Here is a 26,536-nt window from a genome sequence, read left to right as displayed (position 1 = left end):
ACAACCAAGTTACTAATGCATTTTAAGTTATTTATTTTCAAACTTTGAAATGTTTAGAGGTTAACTTTTGTTTCTCTTCCCTTTGGAAATTAATTGGATATCATGCATATCATGCTGCCAATGTCATCATCAAATTGCACTTTTTATCAAAATCTATAAAAGAATCCTGAATTGTTAGTTTGCATAAAATAGCACCATATCATATATTTTATGTTATAATAATTTTACCTATTTTAACTCAATAAATTTAAGTTAAAGATCCTGTTCTTTGTAGACAAGCTGCAATAGGAGTTTATGTATTGCTTTCATTCTGGATACAAGTGGATTTAGTTATAGCTTTCATATATGAAGTATGATAAGGATTCTCCTGCCTGCCACCTCCATCCCTTTGGATATTGAAATGTAATATAAAACAGCTCTCTGTATAAGTTAATGTTTAGAGATAGCTTTGGGGTAAATAATCCTGCATTTCATGCCAAGAACCATAAAGCTTGGGTGATTCATGAACAATGCAAAAATAGAAATTCAATTATGAATGCACTTTCAGGCTATATAAACTTTTAATTTATATCCACTTTTGGGTCTCAGAAAGTATCAGTGTCCAAACAGTTCCTACAAGAATAATTTCTGTCTCTGTGGGTGCCTCCCCCACCGCCTTAAAATAGTGGTACTTATTTACTGTTGTTTATACTGTTGGTGGTGGTTTCAATATATATTGCTACTGTTTTTAGAGGACATGTAGCAATATATAATTGTATGTCACCCAAAATTCATAGGCCCAACATTTATCCAAACTGGGCCATGTTTGCTAGTTCACATTATATTTGCTTAGTTCAAGCAGAAAATGGATTGGATTGAATTCTGTTTTAAAATCCATCATCCACACCTCTTTTCTGGTGTTATTTGCTTGTTCTCTGAAAATAAGTCAATGCTCATTTTCTCTTTCCACTCCTCCTGATGGTTTGAAGACTGAAATCTGAAGTAGCTTGACTATAGAGATACTAAATTGTGAAGACAATTGGACATATCTGGCTTTCAACATATTTTAAGGAAGCAATCAGATATGAAATGTCTGTTTGCAGATCCTCTAGGCTAAGGTGATCAGATGTCCCGCTTTTGGCGGGACAGTCATGATTTTCCAAAATTTGTCCCATGTCCCGCGGAGTGTTCAAAAAGTCCCGATTTTCCAAAAGAAAAAAATGACGCTGAATCATCAATTTTAAAAAGGACACCGTTAAAAAAAAGTTTTTATTTCTCTGAAGTGTCGTTCCCGATGTAGCCTTTAGAAGGCAGTGGTTTCCCTCGCTCTGCTCGGCTTGTTCGCAGCGCCCGATGAGGGGCGAGGCTCCCTCCCCTCCTGCCTGTGCGCGCGCCGCCGTGACATTTTTGCAACAGCCGTCCGGCGGCCTCAGATGGGGGGGGGGGGTCCAGCGGCGGCAGCGCGGCGAGGAGGAGGCTCTTCCAAACATGATCATATCTCCTTTCCTTTCGATCTGGTTGCTTTTCTCTGGTCTCCTTTTGGCAAGGGGGGGGGCGGCAGGAGGGGGGGAGAAGATCTGTCATTTTCCTTCCTTTAAAAAAAGGGGGGAAACCCAGGATTTATTGCAAATAAAGAAATCCGCCCCAAATGGATCGGGAGGCAGGATGGGGGGGGGGGAGAATGGGAATTAAGGGAAAGGGGGATTTTCCTCCGTACCTTGGATTTCATTTATTTATTTATTTTAAAAAAGCTGCTTTTTTTGTATTTCCTTTGCTCGTTTGTTTGGTTGAGGGGGGGATGAGTGGAGAAAAAAAGAAAGAGAGAGGTCTGGGAGCTTGAATTGGTGCGGCTGGAATTGGGGCTGCGGGATGGGGAGGGCAGTGTCTGTGTATATAATTTGGAAGAGGCGGGGGATGGAGGAGATTTCCTTCTCTCCACTGCTCTTCTCTCATGTCCTTTTGTCGGATGGGGTTGGGAGTGGGTAGGTGGAGGCGTTTTACAGACCTCTTTTTTTTACAGCTCAGGTGCTCTGAGTCCCCCCGCCCCCCCCCGTCAATGGTGTCTCACTTTACCCATCTTAAAATCTGGTCACTTTACTCTAGGCTCATAAGGGCGAACCTATGTAGCCATTTGGCTGGGCACATGAGGCGTTGCCCTGTCAGCTGGCCAGCATGCGTGCGTGTGCTGGCCAGCTGACTTTGGCCTTCTTTTGAGTCTGTTTTTCGCCCTCCGGAGCCTTCAGGAGGCTTCCCTGAAGAAGGGCAAAAAACGGTCCTACGGACAAACTAGAAGTCACTTCCAGTTTGCTCATAGGGCCATTTTTCATCCTCCAGAGCCTTCAGAAAAGGCCCCTGAAGGCTCTGGGGGTCGAAAATCGGCCCTACAGACAAACCGGAAGTCACATCTGATTTGCTCGTAGGGCCGTTTTTTTCCCTCCAGAGCCTTCAGGGAAGCCTCCTTAAGGCTCTGGAGGGCGAAAAATGGCCCTATGGACAAACCGGAAGTCACCATTCCTAAACTTCCAGGTTCCCCATAGGTCCTTTTTTCACCCTCTGAAGGCATCAGGGAAACTCCTGAGGCCTCTGGAAGGCATCGGGGGGGGGGGGAGACTGTTTTTGATGTCCCTAGGATCCTAGAAAGCTCTAGAGCCTGGTGAGGGCGAAAAAAGCAGAGTAAAAGCAGGGGCTCTTGCGTGCATAGCACTATGGGTGTGGTACGCTGGTGCACGACCCTCCTGTGCTCCCCCTGCTTTTGGCATGGCAGCCAAAAAAGGTTTGCCATCACTGGTCTAGGCACAAGAAAACAAATAGTTGAGCAGAAGAATCTTTTAAATAATTATTGACGCTTCTGGAAATTAGGAATGTGCGTACTTAAAAAATAACTTGAAAAAACCTTGCATGAGCAAGACCATTCGTTCATTTGTCCATTAAAACAGCTGAGGGATTTTCATACTTCTCTGGCAGCCTTGAAGAAAAGGAGTGGGTGTTTTAAGAAGTCATCTTGTTAAAAATATATAAAGATATATATAATAAAATAAAATAAAATATATAAACACATGTTGAAAGCATGAAAAAGAGTCATTTTAATGATGAATAGAGAAATAGCTCAGTAACACTGAGAAACCTAAAGCAATATTGATAACTTTGTCCGTATGCATGCTTTTTAGTTTATTATTATATGGTTAAACATGTTTTAATTAGAAGGGAAAATAACTGTGCCCTCTAGAAATAATTAATCCAATATTTTAAAAGTTTGTGCAGTATTGTCTCAATTTCAAGTTGATTAAATGCACAAACATTCTTGGTGAGGAATACCATTGTATCAACTCAACAGTTTCATTGAGGGAAGACCATCTAGGTTTGCCAGTGTGAAAGCCTTTCTGTGGCATGAAACTACGCAATTATCAGATGCAATGAACCAGATTCAAACTACTGTATTTTTGGAGTATAAGACGCACCAAGATTTTGAAGAGGCAAATTTAAAAAAAAAGGTTTTGCACTCTGCATATCTCACAGAAGTGGCTCATTTTTTGTAACAATGGGCCCTTTTTTTGTTAAAAAGGAGGCATGCATAGCCTTTAGGAGGCTTGTAAAGTGCTCCTGAGGGGCTGGGGGGCCAAAATTAGCAAAAAAATGGCCTGTTTTTGTGAAAGGAGACTTATAAAGTGCTCGTGGGGGTGGGGGTGGGGCAAAAATCGACTTGTTTTTTGCTCATTTTTGCCCTCCCCAGTCCCAGGAGCACTCAGGAAGCCTCCTAAAAGCTATGCACAGCCATTTTTGCAAAGGGGACGGGATTTCAGGAGGCCAAAAATACTGTATTCAATGTATAAGACGCAGATTTTCAGATTTTCAGCCTCTTTTTTGAGGGAAAAAGGTGTGTCTTATATTCCGAAAAATATCCACATTGCTTGCATTCAAGAGAGTGCTCATAACCTGGCTTTGTTTCAAATCCTGGGTTAATGTAATTTGGAGGTGGGCTGTTGTGCTTTTTGTTGCCTTTATGATTGTTTTTGTCAGGGCTGTGTGATTTTATATTTTTAATTGTTTTTACTATTCTTTTGGTTTTGTACTCTTCCCAGCATCTGTCAAAATTGGGAGGCTTAATAAGTGTAATCAATTAAACCAAGTTTTTATTTCTGTTCTGGAAATAAAAAGTTTTATGGATAAGGTGACCAGACCTCCCGATTTTGGCGGGATAGGCACGATTTTTAATAATTTGTCCCGTGTCCCGTCGCGTATTGAAAAACTACCGATTTTCCAAAAGAAAGAAAATCAATTTTAAAAGGACGCTGTTAAAAAAAAAATTCTCTAAAGTGTCATTCCTGATGTGGCCTTTAGAGGGCAGTGTTTCCCTCCCTCCCCTTTTGCGCATGCGTGCACCAACGCACGCCGTTTTTCTGCAGAGAGAGTGATGGTAAGGAGGAGGCTAGGTCCTGGGCCAAGCAGCTCAGCCATCGGAAGTTTCCCCCCCCCCCCGCTTCTTTTGGGCACCACTCTTCTGCAGCCATGCCGTGCAAGCCGTTGTCAATCTGGTCTGGGTGAGCCTAGTGGAGGCAGGCGGGGATCCGGTTGGGAGAGGCTGGTGATGGGGGTGGCTTTTGAAAGGGTTGGGAGGCATGGGGGAAGGCAATCGGGGAAGGCTGCTTTGCAACTGCCAGCAAAATCCCATCCCCGCCCGCTCTTGCCTTTCCTTCTGCTTCTCCATCCCAGCGGAGGCTGAGCCTGCCTCTTATTTGGACCTTCTGCATCCCCCCCCCAAACGGAGCACCCCATTTCAAGCAACGAGGGGCACCAAGCAGGGCAGGGTTGCAAACACCCCCTCCCCCCAAGGCTGTAGGCGAAAGTCGCTCTCCAGCATCCCGTCCTGTCCCTGCCTTTCCAGACCCAGAGCCATCTCTGTAGAGGTCCTTTTTGGCTTTAACGCGAAGCCTTGAGGGGGGAACAGGGCACGCCCAGGCACCTCTGCCCCTGAATCAGGAACGCTGGAGAAGCGGACGCAGATCACTGGCTTTTTAAATCAACTTTTTGGAAGGAGGATGGGAGGATAGGGGCGAGTATTAAAGGCATCCCGGCTGAAATCACTTTAAAAAAAAGCAATTTAAAAAAAAAATCCCACTTTTAAGGCGGTGAGCAGATCTAATGCTCCTTCCAACTCCCCACAACAGAGAAAGCGGGGGGGGGGGGAGAGAAAGTTAGGGAAGGAAGGAAAGAAGGAAAGAAAGAAAGAGGAAAGGAAACAAGAAAGGAAGGAAAAGAAGAAAGGAAAGGAGGAAGGAAGGAAGGAAGGAAGGAAGGAAGGAAGGAAGGAAGGAAGGAAGGAAGGAAGGAAGGAAGGAAGGAAAGGAAGGAGGAAGGAAGGAAAGAAGGGAAAAAAGAGTGACTGGCCTCATTTCATCCAAGCAGGTTTTCATGTCCAAAATGGGACTAGAAACTCCTGATTTCTTGTCTGGTGCCTGAACCACTAATGAAAAGAAGGACTAGGAGAGACATGATAGCAGTGTTTCAATATCTCAGGGGTTGCCACAGAGAAGAGAGAGTCAAACTATTCTTCAAGGTACATGAGGGTAGAACAAGAAGCAATGGGTGGAAACTAATCAAGGAGAGAAGTTGTGAATGTTCCAACACTGGAAGTTTTTAAAAAGATGTTGGATAACCATTTTTCTGAAATGGTGTAGGGTTTCCTTCCTAAGCAGGGGGTTGGACTAGAAGATCTCCAAGGTGCCTTCGAACTCTGTTATTCTATTCTAGCATATACTGTTTTAAAGAAGCACAGAGGGAACAATCCTCTAGGCTTTAGTGACCATCACTAAGTGTTGTAGCTTATGATTCTTGATGAATGTATTCTATTTTATTTTTCTTTATGTACACTGAGAGCATATTCACCAAAGACAAATTCCTTGTGTGTTTAGGAGTTTAGCTTCTCTCTCTTGAAAATGTAAACTACCATAAGGCATTATAATGCAAGCTAGCCTTAGCTTTCAAACAGTTCATTTAGTGACCAAAGTTGCAATGGCATTGAAAAAAAGAACTGATGACCATTTTTCACACTTAGCGACCATTTTCACACTTAGCGACTGTTGCAGCATCCTCATGGTCACGTGATCAAAATTTTGATGTTTGGCAACAGTTACAATTTATATTTGTAAATTGTAGTTATGTTGAAATAAAAAATATTACAATACTATTTTTGCGTCGTATGAAAATTTTTGTTGCTCCGTATACATTTTTTAATCAACCCCCCCCCCCTCACAGGTCAAAGGTGTCCCTCTTTACCAATCTGAAATTCTGGTCACCTTATTTATGGGAGCAGGAATCACTGCTCTCTTTTCCTTTGATCTATGACATTAAATTAGATAAATGAACTTTTTTTAAAAAATAGCTCTATCAACAGCAGTCACTAAAACCTTGGTATGAAAATGCTCTTTGTCAAATCAGGCCTTGAAATACATGGGCTCTTTGTGTTAGGTCAAACCTGCACTTTGTGCATCACTGCATTGATGTAATAATAGAAATTATCAAAGATGATATATGTTACACTGTGTCTCATAGCCTGCTTGTGTTAATAGGTGCTGGATGAATTTTTGAGTTAACTTCATGCATATTCCAGCTTATTATATATGATAATTTGGAGCAAAAAAAATTCTCCGTTTTGAAATTTCTGAAATATTTAGGGTCAGAGTCTTAACCTTTAGATGAAGGGAAAAATAACTTTGCAAGGGGAAATGGAGGAGATGCAAAAGTGTGTGTAGTAAGTAAAGAAGTTGGTAAATAAATATATTAAAATATACTGTCATTTCCAGTGGGGTGATTCAAATAATTTAACAACTGGTTCTCTGCTCTAATGACCAGCTAGGTAGGCGTGGCTCAGTGGTCATGTGACTGGGTGGGCATGGCCAACTCAATGTCACTCATGTGAATGAGTGCTTCACCTTAGCTGTTACAATGTAATAAGGGTTAACTGGAGAGGCAGTTTTTGTAAGCAGGGCAATAAAGATTAGGCTAGAAACAACACCAGAATGTTTCCTTCCTGCCTTCCTTACAGGATTAGTCTTGTAAAGTGAAAAAAAACAAAAGGAGGTTTCTTCCAACAATCGGTTCTCCCAACTGCTTAGAAAGTTAACAATCAATTCTCCCAAATAGGTGCGTACTGGCTGAATCCCACCACTGGGGACTCTTTTTTCCCTTTCCAAACAGTGAAAGTTTCCTCTGAGTTTCTAGGAGCTGAGCCATTTAATACTAAATTTGATGGCTAGATATGTCAATTCCTATGTCAAAAATCTTGTTTTAAGCCAATTAACTAGAAAATGGTTATAATGTAAGTACAGAGGATTGAAATGACAGAAGAGAACTTCATTTTCAAATCCATCCTGGCATTGAAGTCCCTCCTAAAATAATCTCTGAGCTTGGAAAATGGTCAGCTTCTAATCTTCAAGGATATCTCAAATTCTGATGGTTTTTGAGACAAACCTGAAAGGTGGAAGATATTTGTTAATTAGTAGCAGGTATAAGTATATACTGAGTAGACGAGTGTTAACAGAGTTACATAACGTTTGGAAAAATTAAGTATGGCAATACCCATGTGAGTATGAAAATCCTTCAGACTTTGTATCCCTATCAATGAAGCAGATGTATAGTTTAATTCTGTGGCACTGAACTCAAATGTTTCTTGGAGAAAAAAAATCACTCCACTCTAAGTGTGAAAGAAAAGCTGGATCTTCAGATTTATCCCACTATACAGTGATATTTGAGAAAAGCAAATGGACAGTTTTCTGGGAAGGGAAATATAGTTTTGCAGACGTGGCACTGAGGTAATTCTGGTGAGGTCTGTGTCTTCTTGGCAAGAATTAAAAACAGAAGTAATTTGTTTTCAAAAGCTGACATTAATAATCTTGTAGATTTAGGACATAACTTGTGGGTTGACTTTGTCCCAGCATTTTTGCATGTAAATTCTGTAGCCTCATTTCTAATAGAAATTGAGCAGAGTCTAAAGGGAGATCTGCTATTACTTATAAAAGAAACTCCACGGGGTTGAACTGGATATGGGGATGTGGGGGATTATGTGTAATTTCATATAATGCCACTCTCCAAAAATAAAATAAAAAATAAAATGAAATACAAAAATAAAAATAATCCAAACCTTGCAACATTTTAAGAATACTACATCTTATGAAATCTGTCTCCTCTCATAATTCAGGTTTATTTGAATATATCAATCCATCTAGCCATCCATCCTGCTTTCTAAGTATTACCAAATAATTCCACATAGTTGTATATTTTAACTATAATTCAGTCTACCTTTTCAAAATTGACAAAGAATGAATCTATCAAAATAGATAGGAAGCCCATTTTCATTACTCACTAAAGTATTTTGATGTACTTTTTCTTTTCAATCAGAGCTTGTTCCTGAAGATTTCATTATAGAAATGTGTGCTAATGTTCACAAGAAAGCAATATCTCCTAACTATTGACTCTTCTCTTGCAGCATGCCAGCTGGGTTTCTTTAAGAATTCATCCCAAAGTCAAGGATGCACCAAATGCCCTCCACACAGTTTCACACGTGAAGAAGCATCAACATCCTGTATTTGTGAAGAGAATTATTTCCGAAAGGAATCTGATCCACTCACCATGGCTTGTACAAGTGAGTAATTGTTTTTACTATACAGAGTTATAAAATGTTTTTTGAGCCATTTAACTGGAAGTGATTCGCTGGGTTTATTCAGGGGAGACCGTTACCATCCCAGAGCCTTCTTTCTTAATTTTGAACTTAAAATTTTGCATGAAGACTAATGAAAAATAAATGATAGGAAGAAAAGTAGGTTCACTTTTCAAGGTAAAATTAGATGGCCAAAACAGGTGGCAACAGTAAGCTGATTTTGGATGATCTCAAGGAAGTTAAGCAGAGTTGAAACTTGTTAGTATTTAAATGGGAAATCACCAGGAGCATCCAAGGTGTTTTTAAGGGGTCTGAATCTCCAACATGGTAGATACAGCATTATGATCAAAACTTCACCCTTTTTATATGCATATATTGTCACCACTGGCTATAGGCTAGGCTGAACATTTAAAAAGACAGTGGCAAAGAACGTCTTCATTGTTGTCATGAAAATTGTGTGGCTATATGCAAGTCCTTACCAGGAAACAAGTTCAACTGAAATATTTCTTTGCCTTTACACATTATCATCTTCATCTGCTTTTATATGCGAATGAGGGACACAAAAATTACAAATAGGACTTCATTATTTTATTGATTTTGACCTTAAACTAGTTTTTTAAAAAGTTGGATAGATTATTTCATATCTTCTGAAAGAAAGACCACGGACATTATATTTAAATCTCCATCTACTTTCAATTCAGTCCATTTTTGAAATGGTAGACTTCAGTACCTAAACCTCATCTTTTGGAAGGAGACTCAGTGGCCATTTTTGTTTGCTTGTTCATGTTTTGGTATGCTGATTTGTATTTCACACGGCTGTATGTACTTTGAAACTGATTCAGAAAGTATTTTGAACCTCAGATACCTGTTTTTGTTATACAGTAACTGTAGGAAATTGTTCATTGTCTTTGAACAATTTAAATTTACAAATAGCTAGGCACACATGGGAAAAAAACTTCTGTAACACATGTAGTCCTTGACTAACTTCATTTAAAGACCATTCAAAATTGCAACGGCACTAAAAAAATTTTTTATGATCATTTCAAATTCTTGGCAACTAACTCATGTTTATGCCAGTTGCAGTGTCCCGGGTCATATGGGCAGCTTTTGTGATCTTCTGACAAGCAAAGTCAGTGGAGGAGCCAGGTTCACTTAACAACCATGTGACTAATTTTAATAACTGCATTGATTCATTTAACAATTGTGGCAATCAAGATCTAAAAATGGGCAAAATTCACTTAACAAATTGAAATTTTGGGCTCAAAAGTCAAGGACTACCTGTACTAAGTTGTATTATGACTTGCTTCTTTTGAGTTTGGCATGATACATAAATTGTACCATTATAGCATTTCTAATAAATCATGACCGAAAATATGCCTTCATTATTTTATGGTGGGAATTGCTGGTGGGAATTGCTATGTAATGTCTGTAAGAAAAAAAAGTATAAACTGAATGTCCAGGAAGCAAACAAATAGCAATAAGTACAACTGTGTGTAAAGTGTAGGTAATTCTGCTCATATTGAAAACCTCAACAAATCTCTGAAGTGAACAGAAGCAAATAAAACCTCTACATATTTCTGCAAGCTTGACTGAATATTTTCTGTTCTGTTTTTTTTTAAAGTAATCTTTATTAGTTATACATTTTTTTAAGAGTAAAACATACAAATACAAATACAATTTTAAACATACAACCCCCCCCCTCCCCGGTGACAGTCATTCACAACCCAACTTTTTTCTTTCCTTCCTCATTGTTAGGTCTCTAAGCCACATCTTCTCATTACAAAATTCAGGGATCTATTACAATACCCATGTTCACTTTTAACTTTCCCCATTTTAAGTCCCTGCTGTTCTCCTTGTCGCCCACATATACCATAAGTTCCAGCTAAGGTAATGTTCCGTTTCTCCTTTGTCCCTCAGCCAACCCGTCATTCTGTCCATTTCTGCACATTCATAGATCTTTTTAATTATAGCATCTTCTGACAGTATGGTAGTGGATTTCCAAAATTGTGCATAAGTTATTCTTGCAGCCACAATTATATGTAGGCTCAAATGCCATATTGAACTGCTCATGTTTTCTGGTTTAATGCTTAGTAGAAGGTTCTCGGGTCTCCATTCCATGTTTGCCCCAGTAACCTTTTTTAGCCATTTTTTAATCCTTTTCCAGTATTTCGTGGCCTCAGTACAGGACCACCAAATATGGTAGAATGTGCCATCCTTTCTTCCACATTTCCAACACAATGGAGATAACCCAGGGAACATCTTGGCTAACCTCGTTGGGGGGAAGTGCCACCTATAAATCATCTTGTATATGTTTTCTTTGAATGCTGTAGATATTGTAAGTTTAATGGTCTTACTCCATAGATCCCACCATTTGCCTCTCTCTCCCATGCTATTAGGAGGCTTTTATCCATCTCTTCATTAGCATCTTGGCAGGTCAAAAATTGGTAAATCTTCGATAACATTTTCTTGTCTCCACCAAACAAAATCTTATCTAGCCCCTGAGGGTTTGGGTAGATCCCAAACCGTACCTTATCGCTTTTAAACCTGTTTCTAACCTGTAAATATTCCCACCATTCCAGATTCCTGCCCTGCTGCTCTAATTCCATCTTTGTTTTCATGTTTCCATCTTCTGTCATGATGTCTTTATATGTTATGTTTTTGTCCAATTAAATACACTGGGATGCGTTAAGGCCTCTAATGGTGCCAACCAGCACGGAACCCTAAGATAGTATTTTTTCCTCATCTTTTCCCAGACCCCCATCAAAATCTTCCAAATATAATGTCCCATGAAGTACCTATGGGGGGTGTCTCTTTCTTGCCAGAGGGAAGCATGCCATCCCTGAGGGAGGTCATGTCCCTCTATAGCCAATAGGCGCCTTCTACTCAACATCACCCAATCCTTCACCCATGTCATAATTGCTGCATTATAATATGCTTCCCAGTTGGGTACTCCGAAGCCTCCCAGTTCTCTACATTTTTGCAATATTTGGGCTTTAATTTGTGCTTTCTTGCCTTGCCATATAAATCGAGCCACTATTGTCTCCAAAGATTTTTAAAAAAATTGTCCAATTTAGTTGGTGCTGTTTGAAACAGAAACAAAAATTTTGGTAATACATGTGTCTTGACTGTCGCAATCCTGCCCATCAAAGACAGTTGTTTACCACTCCAATTAGTCATATCTTTAGATACCTGCTGTAGCAATTTCATATAGTTATCTACCTTGATAGAGGAACATCTCTCCTTGAGCCAAATTCCCAAGTATTGTATTTTATGGGCCATGTTAATCCCTAACAGGCTTTGTACTTCCCTTTTCTGGTTCAGAGTCATATTTTTAATTAACAGTTTTGTCTTCTCTTTGTTTATACGTAGCCCCGCTATCCTACCGTACTCCTCTATTTTACGTAAAGGTTGTATCCCAGAAGCCATAGGATCCTCCAGGTTAAAAACAAGGTCATTGGCGAAAGCCTGGACCTTAAATTCCTGAGCTTTAGCTCGTAACTCTTTAATTTGTGTGTCACTCCTCACTATTCTAAGAAGGGGTTCTAATGTGAGGATAAACAGTAGGGGGGATAACGGGCATCCTTGTCTTGTGCCTTTACCAATCTCAATATCACCCGCCTCTTCTCCATTTGCCAATAATGTCGCAGTTTGTCATACATAAATTGCCCGAATTGCATTGTGGGAATTGCTATGTAATGTCTGTAAGAAAAAAAGTATAAACTGAATGTCCAGGAAGCAAACAAATAGCAATAAGTACAACTGTGTGTAAAGTGTAGGTAATTCTGCTCATATTGAAAACCTCAACAAATCTCTGAAGTGAACAGAAGCAAATAAAACCTCTACATATTTCTGCAAGCTTGACTGAATATTTTCTGTTCTGTTTTGTATGCATAATAATTTATTTCCAAACCTTACATGAATTAAATGTTATCAGTGGGATAATCTGGGGAAAATTTTTAAGGGAGACTAAAATGCATTTTAAAACTGTGAGAATCAAGTGTCCATCTTAATATAAGCTTTCTATTCTCTATTTTCTTAATTATTGTAAGCCATTCTGCTTATTTAAAGAAATAGAAAAGTGCTATATAAATATACATACAGTATATATAGGGGTGGGTTTGTGCCGACATTACTGTTCATTCGGTGTGCTCACACGTACAGTTGCCTATAAATAGATCTGTGCATACACAGAACATTAAAAATGTCCCCCCTCCAAAAAAAAAAAGATGTTGCAGCAACAGGGGGAACCGGTTTAGGGCCGTGGCGAGCATGCCGTCGCTACTGGTTCGGTGACCCAGTCACCATTTCCACTACCAGTTCCATCGAACTGGTGCGAACCTGTAAACCAAATGTGAATACTCTCTAATGTTTATATTCATATTAGAATTATGATGCTCAGTGCTGCTGAACAAATTACCCAAACAAATCAGAAACCTTGCTGAAGATTCATTTATATTTTTGGCAACTGCTTAAGGTAATTTCCTCAGTCTCATTTGCCCGTATTATCATTTAATTAATTAGGATAATCTGTGTGATTCCTGTTTATAGATATAATCAACAACAATTATCAGATCAAAATCCATTGGTTTAAGTAAAAGAAATCAAGAAAAATAGTATTAAAGACAATTTGAAGGAAATGAAAGTAATATTTCCTCAGTCCAAATTACCAAATTACTTTTGGTGGCCATGCAAATTAAAATGTTTAATCTAACCTCTACAGTGTAATCTTTGTAATTCCTTGAGTATTTTACTGATCCTTTGTGTTTTTGTAGCAGTTTCTCTTTCCTAATAGAGTAGCCTGTGAAACTATTGCTGAGTGAACTGAATGAAAAATAGCTCATTTGCAATTCTGGAATTGATCAAATTGGATTTTTTTTTCTTTTCTCCCTGACAAGTCTATTGTATTTTTCATCCTGTTCATAAAGAAACAAAGAAACAAACTTTCATTATTTTACAGCAGAGCTGTCAAAATCGGAGCCCGCGGACCAGATGCGTCACACACTGGCCTCACCCATACCCAGTTTAGTGAAGGGGGGAAAGTCGCAATACATCACGTGATGTCAAGGGTTTGACACCCCTGTTTTAAAGCAACAAAGTGAAAAACTATAGAGGTTTAAGCAGTGAATAGTGACATTACTAAAATAAAAAATGTTGGGAAACCATTCTCTTTCATAGTAGTTTGCTGCTGAAAGTCAGCAGCATGATTTTTAAGACTCTGCAAAAAGGGAGAATGAGCCCAAGGTTTTTTTGTTTTTGATCCAAATCTTCAGATAAAAGAAATATTATTTGACTTTTCTATGCATGTTGAGTCAACAGTCCCCCTAATGCTCAACATTACTACACTTGATCTAATCCAAAAAATTGAAAAGTGATTAGCATTTTTCACAATATCCAGATTACATCTGTTTTATGATGGCTGTGTTACAATATTTGTACTACAGCATCTAATCACCTTCTATTACATAACATGGAATTATCTTCTGGATAAAAAAAAATTGATCCATTAATTAGGCCAATATGCATGATTCATCATTAATCACTGTCCTAATGTCCATTATATTAACATATCTAGGTGCAGAAGAATGTAAGAAAGAGATAGGCTTCATGTGTATGAGCAGTCAAAAAAGAAACATGAGAAAGTTCAGAAAGCGAACTGAAAAGTTCTTGAAATACATAAAATCTTTAAAAAGTTAACAGGATCTGACCTTATTAGTACTTATGTAAGAGAGATCATCAGAAAACACCAACCGTACACTAACATTGCAAATTGAAAAACCAATTTCTGTATTCTTCCTAAGAAAACAGTATGGATATGTCTGCCGACAGTCAATCTTCAGCTAGGAGACTTAATCTTTTCCTGCTATATATAACTTGTAAGGTGGGTATTGGCATATGAAATACATGCTTTGAATACTGAGAATTGAAATCATCAGTGATATGAAGGGATAGTGAAAAACAAGTTGTCTTAATATGCAGAATTGGTTGGGGTGGGGTGTAATAATTTCAGAAGCTGAAATTAATCTGCCATATTATCTCATTCAAAACGGGTGTGATACTTTGAATTCATACTCATTTGAATTTAGTAGAATGTTTTCTACTAAATCACCAAATCAGTGGCTTTGAAAATTCACATGTAGGATAAAGGTAATAACCATTTTTGCCTCTTATTAATTTACCACCTTGTGATATTTAGGGATTTCTTGTCATGATCCATAAAGTTCCAGTTCAGCTAATAAAATCCTATTTTCACTAATTTGGCTACTACTTTAAAGGAACGATTTAATCTACTGATGTAGCATATTTTTCATTATAGGTATCTATAAAGTGAATATTCATTGAACCAAATAATTTCATTTATCTATAATCTACTTTCAGTCAACTACGCAGTGTAAAATACATAAAATCAACAGGATAACTGGCCATGTAGAAGGATAGATGTAGATGAGTTGATGCATCATTCATTATAAACTGTTGCCTCTACTATATCTGTTTTCCAAATAAAGTTGAATTGTTAATAATGTGAAGATATAGTAAATAAAACTTGCATCAAGCATTTTGGAAAAATTACGCATTAGTGGGGAAAGGGACATCGGAGGAAGAACAGTAGAGGATTGAACATCTATTGTCCCTGATTTATGTTATTTATTTATTGCCAAACAACTACAGCCCTATGCAGATTCCATCACCTCACATGTAAAAAACTCTTTCCACTTCATAGAAATCATAAAGAAACAAAACTTACAGCCCAGTGACCTACTCGTGAGCTTTGATGTCGTATCACTCTTCACCCAAGTACCAATCAAAGAAGCCTTAACAGCTATCCAAAACAAATACAACCCCCCCAAACACATCCTGGATCTAACCAACCACTGCCTATCTAACACATACTTTATTCACAATGGACAAAGATACAAACAGATGGAAGGAGCACCCATGGGATCACCCCTCTCACCTGTCATTGCCAACCTCTACATGGAAAACTTTGAAACCCAAGCTCTAGAAAAATCTGATCACAAACCTAAACTCTGGCTCAGATATGTAGACGACACTTTCATAATCTGGCCACATGGGAAAGAACAACTGGACATCTTCCTTACACACCTCAACAGCCTACACCCCAAAATACAGTTCACCATGGAAACAGAAGTAAACAACCAACTCCCCTTCCTGGACGTCTTAGTCTACAGGAAATCTAACGGCTCCCTAGGACACACCATCTACCAGAAGAAAACACACACTAACCGCTATCTGCACGCACTCTCACACCACCACCCAGCCCAGATCAATTCCGTAGCCAAGACACTCATCTCCAGAACAAAACGCCTAGCTGATGAACAACACCTAAAAACCGAACTACACACTCTCACCAACGTACTGACATCCAATGGATTCCAAAGAAATAAGATCACCAACCTAATCCAAAAAGAAACCCCCACTAAAGTCCAGGACAGAGAACAAGAAAATGGAAAAGCCCTCCTCCCATACATAAAAGGCACCACAGACAAAATCAGCAAAATCCTCCGCAAACACAACATCAAGACAGCATTCTGCACAGACCGGAAAATATCCACCATCCTAAGAAACCCCAAAGACAAAATTGAATTAGAAAATCAAGGAGTATATGAAATCCCATGCACTACTTGCCCCGCCACATACATCGGACAGACCAACAGAAGAATAAGTGCACGCATTGAAGAACACAAAAATGCAATCAAAAAAGAAGAACCAACTTCTTCCCTGGTCCAACACCTCAAAGCCACAGGACATAAAATTGACTTCAATAAGACAAGAACCATCGCCAAGGCCGAACACTTCAACAACCGTATAATCAGGGAAGCAATCGAAATAGAAAAACACCCACATAGCATGAACAGGCGAGACAACACCTCCCGCCTGCCAGCCCTTTGGAAACCCGCCCTCATCAACAAACGAATCCCAAACATGAAGAATGAGACCAGGCCCACACTCACAATAGCCACACAGAATACTACCAAAAAACATCCACAAAGAAAACAACCAAAAACACAAACTGATGAGGAGGCACGACCCAGAACCAGAAGCCAGACTGCTAAAGCACAATCAGCCTCTTCAAAACCCCTCCTACCCTCACAGGAAACACAACCCTCCAAACAATCAGAACAGAACACCCCTCCACCAAATAATGACACACTTCCACCTAATCAAGACACACCCAAGCCCCCATTCAATCAGTTTTAATCCCCTACTGGCAGTTAAAACTTAATCCCCTACTGGCAGTTAAAATTTAATCCCCTACCAGCAGTTATAAGGAACAAAACAGCCAAGATCCCACACTACTCCTGGAAACACCAAACCTGAAGTAGTCAGCAGCAGCCTGAAGATGACGAATGTGACTTCGTCGAAACGTCGCCAAGACATCTCCAATTCTACGCGGGAGAAAACCCGAACAACTAGAGACCTATATATATATATATATATATATATATATATATATATATATATATATGTATATGTATATGTATATGTATATGTATATGTATATGTATATGTATATGTATATGTATATGTATATGTATATGTATATGTATATGTATATGTATATGTATATGTATATGTATGTGTATATATATGTGTATATATATATATATATATAATTTTATTAACCATTTCCATAACATATAATCACATGTAAATTATTACATAGACAATATCATGTTATAAGAGAGGACAATATACATGTGCAATCATATTGCTTTAAAATCAAGCCTAATGTACTTCCCCCCCACCCTCCCCCCGAGCCCCCACAACCTACCCCACCCCGACTTCCCAGAACCCGTACATGGCATAGATATTTAACAACCACAGTCTAAGATATATTGATAAAAAATAAAAGTAAGAAGTTAATAACATCTTTGCGTTGAGCTTAGCTCCTCCTTGCTAAACTAACTTTAGACAATTTAAATCATTCCTAATCTTAAACATAGGCTATCTGGAATTTCTTAGTCCCATATTTATTTTGAATATAATCGATCCATTTTTTCCAGTCTCGTTTATATCTCTCATTTGAATGGTCTTTAAGATATGCAGATATTTTAGCCATCTCAGCTAAATTTGTGACTTTCAATGTCCATTCTTGGGTTGTAGGCAAATCTTCCTTCTTCTAGTATTGCTCCACCAACAGTCTTGCTGCCATTATTAAATGCAAAATCAGGTTAACCTCTACCGCTGTACAGTCAGTAATTATACCTAACAAGAATAACTGAGGAGTAAACTTTATCCTTTTTAAAGAATATTTTGTATAATCCACCATATTTTTATCCAAAATGCCTTAACCTTTTGGTTTCTGCATACATTCTTGTTGCTCTTTTTGTTTTCTAGTTTTTCTCGCAATGTAGGCAATCCTGAGGCTTCTTGTATATGGTTTCATAGTGTCCCAGAGATTTTGAATTGAGGTGTCATCTTTTTTTATTTATTCTAAAATATAATTTTAATTCTTTCTTCAGCATTTGAGTGTATTCTATTCTACAATATTTGAATTCATCATCCATCTTTTTCTTCTTCTTGACCTTTCCATAAGGTGACCAGACGTCCCGATTTTGGCGGGACAGTCATGATTTCGCACAATTTGTCCCACGTCCCGGGGCGTTCTTAAAAAGTCCTGATTTTTGTGACCGGACCTGGAAGTAAGCCTGCCCCGCCCCCAGCCCTGTATACCTGTCCCAGCCAGCCGGTATTTTGTCCCTTCTGTCTCCCCGTTGCTCAGAAAAGCAACTCTGGGAAGGTCCTTTGCTAGCAGGCAGGTTCTAGGACGCCTGCCGCCACTAAAGGACCTTCCCGGAGTTGCTTTTCTGAGCAGCGGTGGGGAGACAGAAGGGACGCAATCTCCTTTCATTCTCCCCCTGCCTCATTCACTCATTCAGGCAGCAGAGAATGAAAGAAAAACCGCATAGCTGAGGACAAAGGAGCCTGCAGCCTCCTTCATTCAAACGTTCAGGCAGCGGGGATGGGGGGGCTTTCTTGCATGCCTTCTTTCTCTGAAGCCGCGCCAGATTCAGCAAACCAGGCAGCGCGTGCCCTTGGGATTGTGCAGCAGCCGAAGATCGCCTGGTTAAAAAGGAGGAAGAGGAGGCTCTGCTAGTCCGGAGTCCATCCGCGGGGGCAGGGATCCACACACACGCACGCACAAACAGGGAGGGAGGAGAGACAGAGAGAGACAGACACACAGAGAGAATGACAGAGAGAGAGACAGATGGAGGGAGGGAGATAGAGGCAAAGAGCCACACAGAGAGTGAGAGACAAACAGAGAGAGAGGGGGAGAGGGAGGGAGGGAGGCTGAAGGAGTGTTTATGCACAGAAGGGGGATTTAAAACTTCAGAGTGAATCCAGGAAGAGGGAAGAGATGGAGGACTGGCTTTTTGCTCTGATTTCTGAGCCCCCAGCTGTTAGTGATGGAGGAGGAGGAGGACGAAGGAAGGGGTTGCATTTTGTCAGGCTGACAGCTCATTCTGTGGCGTTTTAAAGAAGTCCCATTCTTTTTTTTTAAGCACAAAAGGAAAAATCTGCAAAAATTCACGGGGAGCCCGGGGAATGTTCCTCACAAAGCATCATGGTTGCAGAGAATGCAAATGAAGGTGCTTATCTCCCCGCCCGGCTCCGTGTCCTTCCATTCGAATCGTAGTCACGCTGAGTCCCATTCAGAGGGCGGAGGGACGCTGTGCTTTTTTTTTTTGTTTTACCTATGTTCTCACAACCATGCAAAGGTGGGTTTTGTACTACAAGGATCTTTCTTTCCCTATCTGCGGTTCCGATTTCAGTCATCCTTTGCTTCGGATTAAAGCACCTTTTCTCATTCCTTGCAAAACTGGGGAAACGGCAGAGCTGCCTCCCTCCCCCCTTTCCTTGCAGCACCCTCAGTTGCAAAATGTTCCCCTGATTTGGTTTATAAGTTCGCAGCAATGCGATCCAACAAATAGGAAAGTTTTAATGAGATTTTCTGACTTTATTTGGTCTCTGCTGCCCCCCCAACCCCGTTAGCCCTTGGATTTTTTGTCTCCTCCCAAGGAGAGAGTGGGAAGGAGAGGAAGGGAGGAGGGAGGGGGGAAGGAAAAGAAGGGAGGGGAGAGAAGATGGAAGGAAGGAAGGAGAAAGAATAGAAGGAAGAAGGAGGAAGGAGAAGGAGGAAGATGGAAGAAGAAAGGAAGAAAAAGAAGAAGGGAGGGAGAAAAGAGGGAAGATGGTAGGAAGAGAAGGGGGAGAGAGGGAAAGAGCAGAAAGACAAAGAGGATGAAGTTGATAGGCAAGAGGAAGGAGGAAGGAAGAAAGAAAAGGGGAGGGAGAGAGGAAAGAAGAAAAGATGGAACTAGAAAGGAAAGGGAGGAAAGGGGAAGACAGGGAAAGAGCAGAAAGACAGAGAAGGTGAAGGTAGATAGGCCGAAGGAAGGAAGAAGGAAGAAATAGGAAGGAGGGAAGGTGAAAGGATGGAAGGAGGAAGGAACAGAAGCGAAGGGGAAGAGAGAGATGGAAAGAGCAGAAAGACAGAGAAGGTAGATAGGCAAAAGAAAGGAAGCTGAAAGAATGGAAGGAGGAAGGAAGAGAAAAGGAGGAAGGAAGTGAGTGAGGAAAGAAGAGAGGATGGAAGGAGAAAGGAAGGAAGAGAGGGAAAGAGCAGACGACAGATAAAGTGAAGGTAGATAAGCAAGAGGAATGAAGGAAGGAAGAAGGAAGGATGGAAGGAGGAAGGAAAAAGAAGGGGTTGCATTTTGTCAGGCTGACAGCTCATTCCTAGATCGGGTTCCCTCATCTACCCTACCCCTTCTGCGCAAGATATCAGCAGCCCCCAGGCTACGAGCTCCTCCCACTACGAACAACTTTCACTTTTGCTGCCAATGCAAGCAAACTCCTTGGCCTTTTTGTTATATTCATTTCCCTTGTAATGCACGTGTCAGCACAGTTGGCAACTCTCCTGCAGCACCTCCGCTGGCAAGGAAGAGTGGATAGGCACTGAACGATGTCCCCTCATCCCAGACCCCAGAACAACTATTGCCCTCCCAGGATGCGGCGCACTTCCTCTACCTGCCCGCGTCGCATCTCTGCAGGTAAGCCAAAAAGTTCTTTCTTGCTGGCCAGACGGTTCAATCCTGTCGCCTCGTTCCTTCGAGTGAGGTGTCTCAAGGAGGGGGAAAACGTTTAGTGACCAAAGTTACAATGACATTGAAAAAAGTGACTGATGACCATTTTTCATACTTAGCAACTGTTGCAACCATTTTTCACACTTAGCAGTCATTGCAGCATTCTCATGGTCACGTGATCAAAATTTTGATGTTTGGCAACAGATTCGTATTTATGATGGTTTCAGTGTCCTGGACCTTTTGACAAAATATAAAAAATTTTATCAAGGCCCCCCCCCCCGTCAATGGTGTCCCTCTTTACCAATCTGAAATCTGACCACTTTACCCTTCCATCTTAATTTTATTGGATTATGATCTGCCCACTCATTTGCTTCTATTTCAATTTCGTCTAATTGATTACATAGACCAGATGAAATCCAGGCCATGTCAATTCTTGATAGGGACTGGTGGAGGTTCGAATAAAAGGTATATTGCTTTCTTGTTTCGTGCCTTTCCCTCAAAATATCATGTAGTTTATATTCCATTGCCATCTCAAAAAAGGATTTGGATAACGTATTTTTTTTGTTTTATTTTTCTTTTTTCTTCCATTTTTTATCCACTATAGCATTATAATCCCCAATTCTAACGCATTTATTTTGTTGTGTAATTTCTTATAGAATTCCTCTTGTCTCTGATTTGGTGCATATATGACTATTAATAATATTGGTTTTTCTCTTGTCTCTAATTCAATCATTAGTATCCTGCTGTCTTCATCAGAGTAGACTGCTTTGGAGTTCTCTTATTTCAACTATACCATGTCTTTTCTCTAAAACAGTAGTTCTCCCATCACTTCTAATTAAGGAACATTACAGAAGAGGAATACAAATCTATGGCTAGTAAAACAATGTCATACACACCTTTTGGTCACTATTACTTTAATATGTAGTGAGAAGTCTTGATACCTTCTATGGTTTGTGATTGCTGTGCACTTAGGAATTTCTATTTTCCTAATATCATATACCACACTAGAAGTTTTATTAAATTTTATTATAAGCATAGAAAATAATGCAGACCCAACATAGCAGAACACCAGATTGATTAAATGTAAATAAAAACATGGAAATATTAAATGTATGTCCAAAGTTACAATACTAGTGACATTATGTAGAGTTAATTCCAAAACTGATAGGCACATATATCTTTCTTAATTTAAATCAACAGAATTAAAATGGCTACTTGATAACTAATGTAAGAGAAAGCTCATCCATCAGTCTTAAAAAAGCCATCCACCACAGAGCCCACACAGTGATATAAAATGAAGTAGTTTTCTCTTACATATTATTAAAATTAATATACAATAACATATTGTTTATTATCAAAATAATATACAATATATAATTTACTTTACACATAGTTCCCATAGTTCCATAAACAGTCAGCAAGTGAGGTCTACTCTGATGGAGACTGGCAGTCCCTAAATATGACAGACAGACAGATAATACTTGTATTTCTTGTTGTTTGGTTGCTTTACTGTAAACAATTGATCCTAAAAGGCAGAAGCTTTCCACTGCTTCAATATATTCCTTGTTAAAAATAAGGCTGGGTGTTATACCTGTTGTTGTTGCCCTTCATTAATTTTAATCCCATCTTTTCATTATGTTGCTTGATGTTCATTATTATATTTTGTAGATTATTTTTGCTATCAAAGTAATGAAATCAGAATAATGGAGATTATTGTTATTTTCTCCTCCAATTTTAAAACCATTTTTCAATCCACCCATGCCCCCCCCCCCACCATTCATATTCCAAAAATAGTAAAAAGTACATAAGCTGATCCCACTGCTTTGCTAGCAGTGAGAATAAGTCTGTTTCACCATATTTTTTTCCAGATTGTGACTTCCTGGTTTGTATATAGATGTCTCATTCCAGATTTCCTGGAATTGTCATTTTTCTTAGGATGCTCCACAGCTTGATAGCTTGACACAACAAAAAGCAATTACTGAGAACTGATTACTGATTAGTGATTTCTTGTTGTTCTTTAGTTTGCATACATCAGCAATAATGTCGGTGTTCCATAGCTACACTAAAACCAGCTCAATCTAACATTTCCTCTCCCTGCATGGTTTTAGTCTGTCTTGGATGATCTTAAGCTTTATTTTGCTGGCATGTGAAATTAAGTATATTATACAATAATTTGTATACTCCATTAAGTCTCCTTTCTTTGGTGTTGGTATATAAACCTTTTTCAACTGAAGTTGAACTTTAACTGAATTGTTGCCCAGTTTTTCAGGCATAGTTTAATTAGAACTGCTATATATTCTTCTGTTGTTTGACATAATTCTATAGATATTCCATTAATCTCTGTAATCTTCTGATTTGGTAATGAATTAAGTATTAGTCTAACTTCATCTTAATATTACACGTTCTTGTAAGTAAGTAATATCTGTTAAGAATGTTGATATCACCACTATGCTAAATTTCAATACACTATTGGCTTCTTTGATCTTTTTAGAACCAGTAATTTTAGCATACCTATTTATGCTTGAAATCACCTTCTAAATTAGGACATATTTTGGAAAATTTTGTTTTTCCCATTCTGAATCCAGTGTCTTTACAAATATTGTTGTAACATTGTTTCTTACTTTTTCTAACAAATCTTTGAAATTTTGGGTGATGTTCGTTCCTGATATCTTTAACTTTCTTGGTTTGATTTCTTTTAATTTCTTGGTAATTTGCACCATTTGTTTTAACATTTGGATTCCTTTATTTAGTTTCTTGGTCTTTGGCAGTTTGTTTTCCACTTTCATCCTCTACATCATAGTTGTCTAATTCATGAATTGTCTTGAGATGGTTTTTTTATATAGATATTTTTATTATCCTGGATGCATTACTAGTTCAAGACCACATAGATGTAGCCCGTGGACCACAAGTTGGACACATCTGTTCTATATCTTCTTTAATTTTTTAAAAAAATTCTTTGGTTCTATCACTGAAAATCAGGATTTCAGTGTGATTCCCGATATTTTCTTGACGCTGGTAGCTGCATGTAATCCTCAACTTACAACAGTAGTGGAACCCACCTATTTTGATCATAAGGCGGAAGGATGTTAATTGAAACTCGTTAAGTGGAAGAGTCTTCATCTTGGATCACTCCAATGCATACAGTAAATGAAAGTAGGGGTGAATGTGGAGGTCATTAAATATGAATGGAGTGCCTCAAGGATGCCTGCCTTGGGCCTCTCAGGGCCTCTCCCACCTGCTGAGATACTCACATACTCTACATCTTTTCCTTGGGGTCCCCACAGCCATCTCCACCCCATACAATGCCTTGCTTATCTTATGGAGATCTGCAGAACTCAGAATTGTGGGCTGTTCTTACTGGGCCACATGAAGCAGCCATTTGCAAACCGACCTTGGCAAAGTAATATTTTTCCCACCTTCTGCCTTTGTGCATGGCCTCTTTAACTCAAAACAGGATAATGAGCCACAATTTGTGGATTGCAGTTTCTATATTTCCTCGGTGAAAAAAGTTTTAAAGGGGGGAGAGTATTTTAAAAAGAAAGGGGAGAAACAAGAAAAAAAACTTTTTCACCTCCAGTCATCTCCAAGCTACCTCTTTGCTATTATAATTTAATTGTTCTACCCCTATTTACCAATGATAGATAGTCCTTATTACAGTCAATGGTTAACAAATTAAACAGTTAAGTTCTTTAAAAACATAATGTCTGGAAAAAAACATTAAGCATCCAATAAGTAAGTAAGATCTTTATTACGGTCAAAGACCAGCAATATACATTTGTTTTTACACTATATTAAAAAATGCTAACATTAAAAGATAATTAAAAAGTATTGACTTTAAAAGTGGATAATAACATCATGGTCCAAAGATTGTTAAAGGTATGTCCAGATAATTGGTACAAGCTGGTACTATACTGTAGCCAATTTTTTTCTTATGGACATTGCAGCAGCACAGAACTTTGCCACTGCATACGTGGTAACCTGGTTAGTGTCCTGGAGGAGAAAGCCTAGATAAAAATTGTCTGCCCTCCCTGGCAATCTCTCTAATAAGGGGAGAATATATGCAGACCTACAAGCTCTGTATAGCTCGCAGTGTAATAGTACATGTGAATTATCTTCCACTTCTCCTTTACCACATATACAAACCCATTCGACTATAGGTGTTCTCTTATATCTGCCCTGGAGGAGTGCTGAAGGAAGAATGTTAAATCTGGCTCTAAAGAAAGCTATTCTTTGTTTTGGAGAGATCAGGTCATTTAGATATCTTGCCGATTCCCACACACCCTGTTTGATTCTGTCCCTACTGTGGAGAGGCAACCTATTTAGTTCTTCTTGGAACTCCATGTCCCTCATTCTATTGATTACTACTTGCTTTGCTTGCTCAAAGCCTAGGGACATTAAGAATAATGGTGAGAGCCCATAAGAGCCCAGCTTGTGATCAATTGCTTGTTTCCAGGGGGAAGGGAAATTGTCAGTCAACCCTAGTGGGGACAGTCCCTCTGGAAAGAAATGCATTTTAAGCCAATAAATGATCACCATCTTCCAGGCTCTTACTTGAATTTGAGGCATGCCTGTCTCAATTCTTAACTGGGCATTTGGAGTTCCATTGGGAGCAGCTAAGATGGCTTGCAGGAATTTTGTTTGAATGGTTTCTAACAAGTTTCTCTTTGCAAGGATTCCTGTTTGTGCCCTGTAAAGAATTTGTGCCAATGTTTTGGCCTCAAAAAGTTTTAAGGCAGCAGGTACTAACTGACCTCCACCTGTATAAAAGAAATGTTTGATTGCATTTGAGGACCTAATGGCTACGTGCGATATGTGATCCAGGTGTGCCTTCCATGTCCCTAGTGAGTGGAAAACCACACCAAGGTATCTAAATGTTCTAACCTGTTCCAAACTATATCCTTCCAATTTCCATGAGTATTGGCTTGGTCTTTTAGCAAAATTAAAATTTTTGATTTATCGAAGTTAAGGACCAGCTTGTTTTGCCTGCAATAGCTGAGTGTTGCCCTAATTGCTCTCTTCAGTCCTATGGGGGTTTGTGAAATGATAGCGGCGTCAATCAGCATATGAGAATTGGCACTTTGCATTGTGCTAGGTTAGGAGGATGGAAATCAGGGTTCTGTAAAAGATCAATCAGGGGATTAATATAGAAGTTGAAGAGGGAGGGGGACATGATGCAACCCTGCTGTCCCCCTTTTTGTACCTTACTGAGCCGATTAAACTCCCTTGGGGATTGCACCTCACTTTCAGGGTGGAATTGGCGTACAATTTTTGTATGATGAAGAGGAGGTATTTATCGATAGTGGTGCGTTTTAACTTCTCCCAGAGGGTGATCCTGGATATTGAATCAAAGGCCTATTTAAAATCCAGGAAGGCCACAAAAACAGAGGATTTTTTTTAATGTGTGTATTTTTGTACTAAATGGTGGAGTACTAAGATATGATCCACCAACGATCTTCCTTCTCTAAAACTGGCTTGTTCGTCTTTGATTATCCCCCCTGAAATTAGCCAATCTTGAAGTTTATAATTTAGGTGTTTGGCATACAGTTTACTAATAATGCTTAGAAGACTAATGGATCTGTAGTTGCCTGGGTCATTTCTATTCCCTTTTTATTAATTGGTATAATAATTGCTACTTCCCAATCTCTAGGCATATGGCCTGTATTGTCTATAAATGTAAACAGTGATGCTAAAAGTGGAGCCTACCAACTGGCGTTCTTTTTAATTATTTCTGGCAGGAGATTATCAGCTCTGGGTGCATTATTAGCCTTTAGGGCTCCAATCAACCGGGATATCTCTT

The 26,536-nt window shown here is 39.2% G+C and overlaps 1 protein-coding gene across 3 annotated transcripts in view; it reads left to right on the top strand.

Moving 5' to 3' along the window:
* Nucleotides 1–26,536, top strand: part of EPHA5 (EPH receptor A5) — a 237,770-nt gene that overhangs the window by 124,905 nt on the left and 86,329 nt on the right. For all 3 annotated transcript variants that reach the window (XM_032237901.1, XM_032237899.1, XM_032237902.1), the window contains one exon: nucleotides 8,462–8,617. In XM_032237901.1, the coding sequence (XP_032093792.1) occupies nucleotides 8,462–8,617 (156 nt within the window). The remainder of the gene's footprint in view (nucleotides 1–8,461; nucleotides 8,618–26,536) is intronic.

This window comes from Thamnophis elegans, chromosome Z (genome assembly GCF_009769535.1).
Source record: "Thamnophis elegans isolate rThaEle1 chromosome Z, rThaEle1.pri, whole genome shotgun sequence".
In the NCBI taxonomy this organism is placed as follows: domain Eukaryota; kingdom Metazoa; phylum Chordata; class Lepidosauria; order Squamata; family Colubridae; genus Thamnophis; species Thamnophis elegans.
Note: the sequence above shows the minus strand (reverse complement) of the source record. Positions and strands in the feature narration are given on the sequence as shown.